The 9,759-nt window shown below is 41.5% G+C and overlaps 1 protein-coding gene across 1 annotated transcript; it reads left to right on the top strand.

Annotated features, from left to right (window-relative positions):
- Positions 1–1,702: 1,702 nt before the first annotated feature.
- LOC112247970 (tetraspanin-1-like) lies at positions 1,703–9,615 on the top strand. The gene is made up of 8 exons (XM_042318701.1): positions 1,703–1,805; positions 3,620–3,701; positions 6,127–6,342; positions 6,746–6,820; positions 8,061–8,168; positions 8,395–8,529; positions 8,756–8,848; positions 9,049–9,615. Exons 2-8 carry the CDS (start codon positions 3,645–3,647, stop codon positions 9,100–9,102), a joined length of 738 nt encoding a protein of 245 aa, XP_042174635.1. The 5' UTR covers positions 1,703–1,805; positions 3,620–3,644; the 3' UTR covers positions 9,103–9,615.
- The last annotated feature ends 144 nt before the right edge of the window (positions 9,616–9,759 follow it).

The raw sequence follows: 9,759 nt of genomic DNA, 5'->3' as shown, positions 1-9,759 counted from the left end.
CATTTGACATGACCTAGTAGGTCTGTCTACCTTAGACATAATCTAAATGTTTCTAATCTCCAGATGTTCCATTCATAAAAGGGGTAAGAGTAGAGTTGAGGGATAGGTTTGGTTATTTCCCAAATGGCACCCTATTCCCTATAGGCCCTGGTCAAAAGTAGTGCACCACATAGGGAGTAGGGTGCCATTTGGGTTGTTGGCAGTTATTTTTTTTTATACAGCAGTGCTTATTGGACTTAGCGACAGGTCATAACACTTGGCTGAGTGACGTCAACGTGTGCAGGTTATGACAAAAAAAAAGTTTTCCTGGTCTATAAATAAATGATGAGCCAAGCAGTGAACATTGAGTGCAATACCATACCTTGGAATGAAAGGGAGTTTGAAATACTTTGTCTTCTTGAGGTTCAATAGATCCTGAAGAGGAATGTGACATAAGTTCAGCATACAGTGTATTCGGAAAGTATTCAGACCCTTTGACTTTTTCCACATTTTGTTAGACTTATTATAACATTTATAAAATTGTTTTTTTTTCCTTCAATCTACACGCTACCCCATAATGACAAAGCATAAATAGGTTTAGACATTTTTGCAAATGTATTAAAAGGAACTGAAAATAATATTTACAGAAGTACTCAGACCCTTTACTCAGTACTTTGTTGAAGCACCTTTGGCAGCGAATACAGCCTCAAGTTTTCTTGGGTATGACGCTACAAGCTTTTCACACCTGTATTTTGGGAGTTTCTCCCATTCTTCTCTGCAAATCCTCTCAAGCTCTGTCAGGTTGAATGGGGAGTGTTGCTGCATAGCTATTTTTAGGTATTTTTAAACCTTCATTTAACTAGGCAAGTCAGTTAAGAACACATTCTTATTTACAATGATGGCCAAACCCTCCCTTAACCCGGACGACGCTGGGCCAATTGTGCACCACCCTATGGGACTCTCGATCACGGCCGGTTGTGATACAGACCGGGATCAAACCAGGGTCTGTAGTGACACCTCTAGCACTGAGATGCAGTGCCTTAGACCACTGTGGGAAGTCAATCCAGAGATGTTTGTTCGGGTTCAAGTCCGGGCTCTGGCTGACGTCTACGGACAATTCCTTCGACATCATGGTTTGGTGTTTGCTCTGACATGAACTGTCAGCTGTGGGACCTTATATTAACAGGTGTGTGCCTTTCCAAATCATGTCCAATCAATTGAATTAACCACAGTTGAACTCCAATCAAGTTGTCAAAACATCTCAAGGATGATCAATGGAAATCGGATGCACCTGAGCTCAAGAGTCTCATAGCAAAGATGCTGAATACCTATGTAAACAAGGTATTTTTTATTTGCAAGCATTTCTAAAAACCTGTTTTTCGCTTTGTCATTATGGGGTATTGTGTGTAGATTGAGGGAATTGTTTTGTTGAATCCATTTTAGAATAAGGCTGTAACGTAAATGGGTCTGAATACTTTCCGAATGCTCTGTATAGTTGTGTTTTCACCCTCTAGAGTGTGTGTGTGTTTTCACCCTCGAGTGTGTGGGTGTGTTTTCACCCTCGTGTGTGTGTGTTTTCACCTTCTAGAGAGTGTGTGTGTTTTCACCCTCTAGAGTGTGTGTGTTTTCACCTCCGTCATAAAGTTCCCTCTAGTAGGACTTTAGCCTCCAGGAAGTTGTCCTACACTAGAAACCAATCAGTGGTGCGTTGGTCACTTACTCCCTCCCCTCGTGTGTTTGTGAGACCTGTGGGGGTGGGTGAGGATAAAGGGCCAGATAGAGACGAACACTCCTCTCAAACATCAACAGTCATCACCTCAGCACAGGTAAGAGACTCAATTCTTCTACTCCATTTAAAATAATCCACAATACACAAACTTGAATGATATAATCATACTTGTCTGATGTGCTACATAAAAACCCCATGAAAACCAGTACTTTCTTCAGTAAATAAACTAATACTCAATGTAATACATTTTGTGACACAGGTCACATTTGCATCTAATTTGCAACAGAAAGTCAGACCATATACATCCAGGGAAATTGTTCTATTTAATTGATACATTGTATAATTTTCTTTTTTTTTCTGTAAGAAGGAAGATTATTTTTGGGATTAATAAATGACTTATTAACATGAACCAGGTTACTGTTGTTTGAACCTCCCTGTATCTAAGGGGAGAACTTTGCCCAATGGATGAAAGACTGGTTCACATTAAAGTTCTAACAGTCATGAGATCAAATGGCATCTTATTAATGACGAGTTAATATTTTGATGGTGCTGCTGCATTCTCATACACTAGTCATGTAACGAGAGGGAAACTGAGACTCCTGGGATGGTGTTGTTGATAAGTCAGATTTGGGGCCAGTTTCATGGACACATGCTATTTAGTCCAGGACTAGACGTAAATCCTCGTCCGGGAAACTCACCCTTTACCTTTGTTTTAAGAACATGTCATCCGGTAACATTCTGCCTCTCAGTCTTGGTATTTCCTGGCTACGGGGACGTTTATGACCCTGTGGGTACCAGGTTAAAGTTGTCAAAGTACACTAAAGACTGACGCATGAACAGCAATAAGGAACAAACCTGTTCATTGTGGCAATTAAAACTAGGCTTGGTCTCATCCAGTGACACTTCTCCAGTTCACAGGAAGCCAGCGAGCTGCTAGAGAAGAGGGTATAAACTCATACAGGATTGACATAACAATTCAAAAAGATACGTCTGGTTGTGTTGTGGAGTCTTTGCTATGATAATAAAGTATAATAGGCTACACTAGACAACTCTGGCCAAAACAACTAGGCTTGGACTCGTCCAGTGACACTTTTCCAATTCCCACGAAAGCCAACAAGCTACTGAAGAAACAGACCATAAAGACATTATGGGTCTCTGTATCTCATGGAGGTGTTTTCTATGCTACTGAACGTCAGTGACTGCCAGGAAGATTCTGATAAGACTCCTTGACTGTTCCAATAATACCAATGCCTGTAAAATACCTCTAGTAATAAAACATCCACTCTGAGTGTGTCCCAAATAACCCCTTATTCCATATCTTCTGGACTACTTTTGCCCAGGACCCATTAATTAACAGGTATCTGCCAAGTAGCTTTGACTTCAAGTAAAAGAGATGGACTGGTACTGTCTTGCAAGGTGTGAAATCCGTATTACCAGTCTAAGGGTTTTTGAGGGGTGTTGGACTAACAATTGAAACAAGGAAGCAAGCGATATTGTGATTGGCAGGTCTTAGAATTTGGCTGGCAAACAACACAGCTTTACAAAATGGAAATGTTGGTTCAGTGGTTGTCTTTTCTGATTGTTCATTTCAACTCCAAACCCAGTTTATTTCTCCGTGAAAACAAATAAAATGATACATTTAGAGAGCATTTATTTCGCCCCATAACCATCTCCTTCTCCCTGGTTAATGTGTAACTAAAATGGATGCTATGCCATTGTAAAATGACTCAGACAAGCCTGGTATAACATCCTGTGGTCTTGTAACCAGACAGGTTGGCTGTCTAGTTACAACTCTACAGCTTTATGTACACACACACACACACACTGGCCTCAAACCGTAACTGACTGAATATTCTGCATGTCCAAGTCCATCTCCTAAACTTACTGTTGAAGTTTCGTTTTGTTTTTCAGGAGAAGGAAACAACAGACGGCAAAGATGTGTTGCTCCGGGTTTCTCAAGATTATGATGTTCATCTTCAATGGAGCCATCTTTGTAAGATTCAACTTGTATTCAGCTAACATTCAATTATCCCCCATCTCCTATATTCCATCAGAATACTACCACCAAAACAGTCTATAGAGAGCTTCTGTTTTTAGCATAATATGCTATTAAATTCACTAAGGTTTTATAGTACTGAAAGGAGTTTGATGCCTTTGAATTAAGTTGTCACTTCCCCTGTCCTCTTTAGCACTCTGGACTTGTAGATGTCCACATAACCGCCATTTTGAACCCAAGCCTCCTGACCTGTTAGGGTCAATGACCCCTTAGATATTTTCAAGGTCATTCAGAGAGCGAACAGGATAAGAAAGTGCACTTCAGAACAGGAATGTGTCACATCCAAGTTCCACAGGGACCATAAATGACAGTCATATCTTTGTGAGGATAGATTTGTGTATTGAGGAAAACTTTACCTAAACTCAGCAAAAAAAGAAATGTCCTCTCACTGTCAACTGCATTTATTTTCAGCAAACTTAACATGTGTATATATTTGAGTGAACATAACAAGATTCAACAACTGAAACATAAACTGAACAAGCTCCACAGACATGTGACTAACAGAAATGGAATAATGTGTCCCTGAACAAAGGGGGGGGGGTCAAAATCAAAAGTAACAGTCAGTATCTGGTGTGGCCACCAGCTGCATTAAGTACTGCAGTGCATCTCCTCCACATGGACTGCACCAGATTTGCCAGTTCTTGCTGTGAGATGTTACCCCACTCTTCCACCGAGGCACCTGCAAGTTCCCGGACATTTCTGTGGGGAATGGCTCTAGCCCTCACTCTCCGATCCAACAGGTCCCAGACGTGCTCAATGGGATTGAGATCCGGGCTCTTCGCTGGCCATGACAGAACATGGACATTACTGTCTTGCAGGAAATCACACACAGAACGAGCAGTATGGCTGGTGGCATTGTCATGCTGGAGGGTAATGTCAGGATGAGCCTGCAGGAAGGGTACCACATGAGGGAGGAGGATGTCTTCCCTGTAATGCACCACATTGACATTGCCTGAGTGACAACAAGCTTAGTCCGATGATGCTGTGACACACCACCCCAGACCATGACGGACCCTCCACCTCCAAATCGATCCCGCTCCAGAGTACAGGCCTCGGTGTAACGCTCATTCCTTCTATGATAAACGTGAATCCGACCATCATCCCTGGTGAGACAAAACCGTGACTCATCAGTGAAGAGCACTTTTTGCCAGTCCTGTCTAGTCCAGCAACAGTGGGTTCGTGCCCATAGGCGACACTGTTGTCGATGATGTCTGGTGAGGACCTGCCTTACAACAGGCCTACAAGCCCTCAGTCCAGCCTCTTTCAGCCTATTGCAGACAGTCTGAGCACTGATGGATTGTGCGTTCCTGGTGTAACTCGGGCAGTTGTTGTTGCCATCCTGTACCTGTCCCGCAGGTGTGATGTTCGGATGTACCGATCCTGTGCAGGTGTTGTTACACGTGGTCTGCCACTGCGAGGACGATCAGCTGTCCGTCCTGTCTCCCTAAAGTGCTGTCTTAGGTGTCTCACAGTACGGACATTGCAATTTATTGCCAAGGCCACATCTGCAGCCCTCATGCCTCCTTGCAGCATGCCTAAGGGACGTTCACCCGGATGAGCCGGGACCCTGGGTATCTTTCTTTTGGTGTTTTTCAGGGTCAGTAGAAAGGCTTCTTTAGTGTCCTAAGTTTCCATAACTGTGACCTTAATTGCCTACCGTCTGTAAGCTGTTAGTGTTTTAACAACCATTCCACAAGTGCATGTTCATTAATGGTTTATGGTTCATTGAACAAATCAAATCAAATCAAATTTATTTATATAGCCCTTCGTACATCAGCTGATATCTCAAAGTGCTGTACAGAAACCCAGCCTAAAACCCCAAACAGCAAGCAATGCAGATGTAGAAGCACGGTGGCTAAGAAAAACTCCCTAGAAAGGCAAGCATGGGAAACAGTGTTTAAACCATTTACAAAGAGGATCTGTGAAGTTATTTGGATTTTTACGAATTATCTTTGAAAGACAGGGTCCTGAAAAAGGGACATTTCTTTTTTTGCTGAGTTTATATACTCTCTGGTTATAATATTACCCAGAACTAATATTGTAAGTCATTTTTAGTCACAGTAAGAAGATTAATTACCTGCCTTGTCATACCAGCTAATTACTGTGGGTTCGGGATTTCTTTAAAAAATTGTGAAGTTAATGGTTGCAGAGATGACCATGTTGTGTATGATGTTGACAACATTTGCCCCACTTATATTCACCTTTTCTCCACGACGCATTCTAATGATATGGTTTAGAGTTTTCAAAGAACATTCAAAGTATACTCCCTGTACTCTTCATCAACATTTTCCCAAACACTAAAACTATCCCCTCCCCCTATTTCTCCTCTTTCTCTCTCCCACCTCCCTGTTGTGTGTATCAGTTGGCAGGTGTGGCCATCCTGGCAGTGGGGGTGTGGGTGAAGGTGGACAGTGGCTCTCTACTGGGAGTACTAGACAACATTAAGGACGCCCCAGCAGAACTGGGCCAGCTGGCTAACGTGGCCTACCTGCTCATGGGGGTCGGAGGGGTCCTGCTGATCATGGGCTTCCTAGGGTGCTGTGGAGCCATGAAGGAGTCCAGGTGTATGCTGATGCTGGTGTGTCATCTTTGACCATTGAACATAAATATTCAGAAATCGATTTAATACAAATACCAACTTGACTTTTACTCTGTTTATTTTTGAATATACATACTGGTATGGAAAGATTAATTCATTATTTGTTACTTTAAAAAAAATGTTTTGTGCAAAATTACTTCCTTTGTTGATATACACAATTATATATTTATAGAATTTTGACCTTTGATCTAATGTGATAGTTTTGACCCATTGCCTTTTGCTTTGTTATGAAGCCCTGAATGTATGCTTGTCTGTCGCCATTTTGTTTCGTTCCAGTTCTTTAACATCATCCTGACCTGCCATCATATTGGTCATCATTTTGACCCTTTGTTTTTTTCCCATCAAACCCTTAAACCCTGTATGCTTGTCTGTTCCTTTCCAGTTCTTCATCATCATCCTGATCATATTCATTGCAGAGGTGGCTGGGTGCGTGGTGGTCCTCGTCTTCCAACCACTGGTAGGGAGTTATTAACACTGTATGGGCCCTGGTCAAAAGCAGTGCACTAATTAGTAAATAGGGGGAACGTTTGAAACTTTATTTGGCTGTGCTGGTGGTGGTTTTGTTCATATTGTTCATCTCAGAGACCATCTCAGAAGGTGTTATTACGTGCTCCACTAAGGCAGTTATTTATCTTATAACTTGTCCTTGTGGTAAAAATGATGTAGGTAAAACAAAGCGCGAATTAAAAGTACGTATCTCAGAGCATCGTAGCACCATTAGGTGTTAAAACTTTACTTATCCAGTTGCGGCCCACTTCTTGGAGGCAGGCCACTCGATTTCGTCTCTGCGTTATATTGGCATCGAACATGTCACCCTCCCTAGGAGAGGGGGTGACCTTGATAATGTATTGTTAAAACGAGAGGCTGCCTGGATCTTTAATTTAAAGACCCTTGTGCCCTTCGGTCTCAATGTAGACTTTGATCTGAAGCCATTCTTGTGATTATTGTGACTTTGTCATTGTAATTGTTTGTAAGCTTGTGTAGTCAAATTAATCCATGATCGTATGCTATCCATTTGTTGTTTGTATGTTGTTCTTTGTATGACATTTTAATATTTGATTATTAACCAATGATATTAGGCCACTCTTGGCCACGATTACAGACACCTGTGTCTTTTGACACAATATAAACGAGTCATCCCGCAGTGTTTGTGATTATACCCTGATGAAGACAGCTTGGCTGTCGAAACGTTGGTAATTACATTTTTGCATCTGAGCTCCTAGAGTGTGCGGCTCTCTTTTATTTTCCAGTTTTCTACTCCGCCAGCCAGTACCTCATCTTAATAGGTGTTCTACTCCGCTAGCCAGCACCTCGTCTTAATAGGTGTTCTACTCCGCTAGCCAGCACCTCGTCTTAATAGGTGTTCTACTCCGCTAGCCAGCACCTCGTCTTAATAGGTGTTCTACTCCGCTAGCCAGCACCTCGTCTTAATAGGTGTTCTACTCCGCTAGCCAGCACCTCGTCTTAATAGGTGTTCTACTCCGCTAGCCAGCACCTCGTCTTAATAGGTGTTCTACTCCGCTAGCCAGCACCTCGTCTTAATAGGTGTGAGTTTCTTTTTCTTCTAGATGGTTTTGTTCATATTGGCAGATGAAAACAGTTTTTATACAGTAGTAAATCAAATAGCCTAATGTTGGGACAATAAAGATTTTCTGAATTTGTGGAAATGGGTTTGTGTTCTGTTTTGTATGTTTTAGGCTAAGGAAGTTCTTGAGGACCTTAGTGAGAAGGTTGTTGACAGCATTCAAAGAGACTATGGGAAGGATGAGAGCCTGACTTCACTATGGAATGGTACCATGGAACAGGTATACTTCATTCATTCACACTACTATATTAAGTAGTGAATTTACTGCCACTCTGCCAGTGGATGTTATTAGCACACTTTTGTGTACTCAATAAATGCATATGTTCTTATGCAGATCATTTACAGGTTTCAGAGAAGGCAGTGGTGCTTGGCTACGCTAGTTGCTTACTGTGATCTGTAGATGCTACCATGTCATAATGATTTGTGTCTCTGTGCTTCCCTCCTAGTTCAAGTGCTGTGGATACCGTAATTACACAGACTTCGATGGATCCCCTTTCCAAGAGAACCCAACTAACCCTACGTACCCACCAACATGTTGTAGTAAAACTGAAACCTGTGCAGCTGCTGCTGCTAAACGCTCGGTACAGATATCTAACAGTACAATACAGGGTCTTCCGATGTGCTGTGTTTAGACCAGGAGGGTTTCCTTACACTTTGGTTGGGTCACATAGTCATGAAAATCTCCTGCCCCTGGCTAGGTTTTACATTTAATAGCGTGTGTGTGTGTGTGTGTGTGTGTGTGTTTATAATCATTGAATCCCCATGCAGCTATCTAATTCTAATACTGGAGTGCTGTTTCCTCCCCAGAAAGTCATTGGCTGCTTTACCATGTTGCTGAACCTGATAGAGGACAACGCTGTCATCATTGGAGCTGTTGGACTGGGCATCGCTGCGCTTGAGGTACAGTACACCTGTTACAATACTATCAGCATCCCAAATAGCATCCTATTCCCTACATAGTGCACAACGTAGTGCATTATAAAGGTATTAGGGTGCAATTTGGGCCCTAGTCAAAAGTAATGCACTCTCAAGGGATTAGGATGCCATTTGGAACGTAACCATTATATTCTGTTAACACTTGTGACGTGTCATCGTTTCAGATTGCTGCCATGGTGGTGTCAATGGTTCTCTACCAACAGATTGGTAACAAGTAGCACTGAGGACACCGACATCCAGGACCACGCCTGTTTAACCATCATCATTGCCTCACCTTGACACCTTCAGTCGACATGTTTAATTTCAAACACCAAAGATTATTAAAATATTTCAATTATAAAAGAAAAACGAGAGAGGAAGGAGCGTTGTTCAAAACCCTGTTGTGACTCGATCACCTCCATGGTATATCAACAATATCTGTATACTGTATAGGGCCTACTGTATGCATTCAGTACTTATTTATGTGTAAATTAGATTCCTTTATCTCTATCCTTATTTGTTTCTTGCTGAAGCTGAAGACTTTACATGATGTTTTGAGAAGGTAATTGCTTTACACTTGTTCTAACTGGCAAGACTTTATTTTTATTTTTTATTCAACAGTCTTGAATGGATATACAGTGTCTCATTTTGTACATATACATATTGAAGTTTAGAAATTACCACATTCAATCTGACTTGTTTATTTCTTGTTCTATTCTTTATGAGGAAATTAAAAATGTTCTTATTTTCAATAGTTTCTCAATCATATTCACCTAAAGTTGGCATCTACTAGGCTACTTTTTAGATCAGACTTGCAGATTCTGTGCCTCTTTTTAAATCCCTGCTGAAGACAAGACTTTTATGAAGATGATTTTAATTAGCTATTTTTTTAAATA

Source organism: Oncorhynchus tshawytscha, unplaced genomic scaffold (genome assembly GCF_018296145.1).
Source record: "Oncorhynchus tshawytscha isolate Ot180627B unplaced genomic scaffold, Otsh_v2.0 Un_contig_4934_pilon_pilon, whole genome shotgun sequence".
NCBI classification, from domain to species: Eukaryota; Metazoa; Chordata; class Actinopteri; order Salmoniformes; family Salmonidae; genus Oncorhynchus; species Oncorhynchus tshawytscha.
Note: the sequence above shows the minus strand (reverse complement) of the source record. Positions and strands in the feature narration are given on the sequence as shown.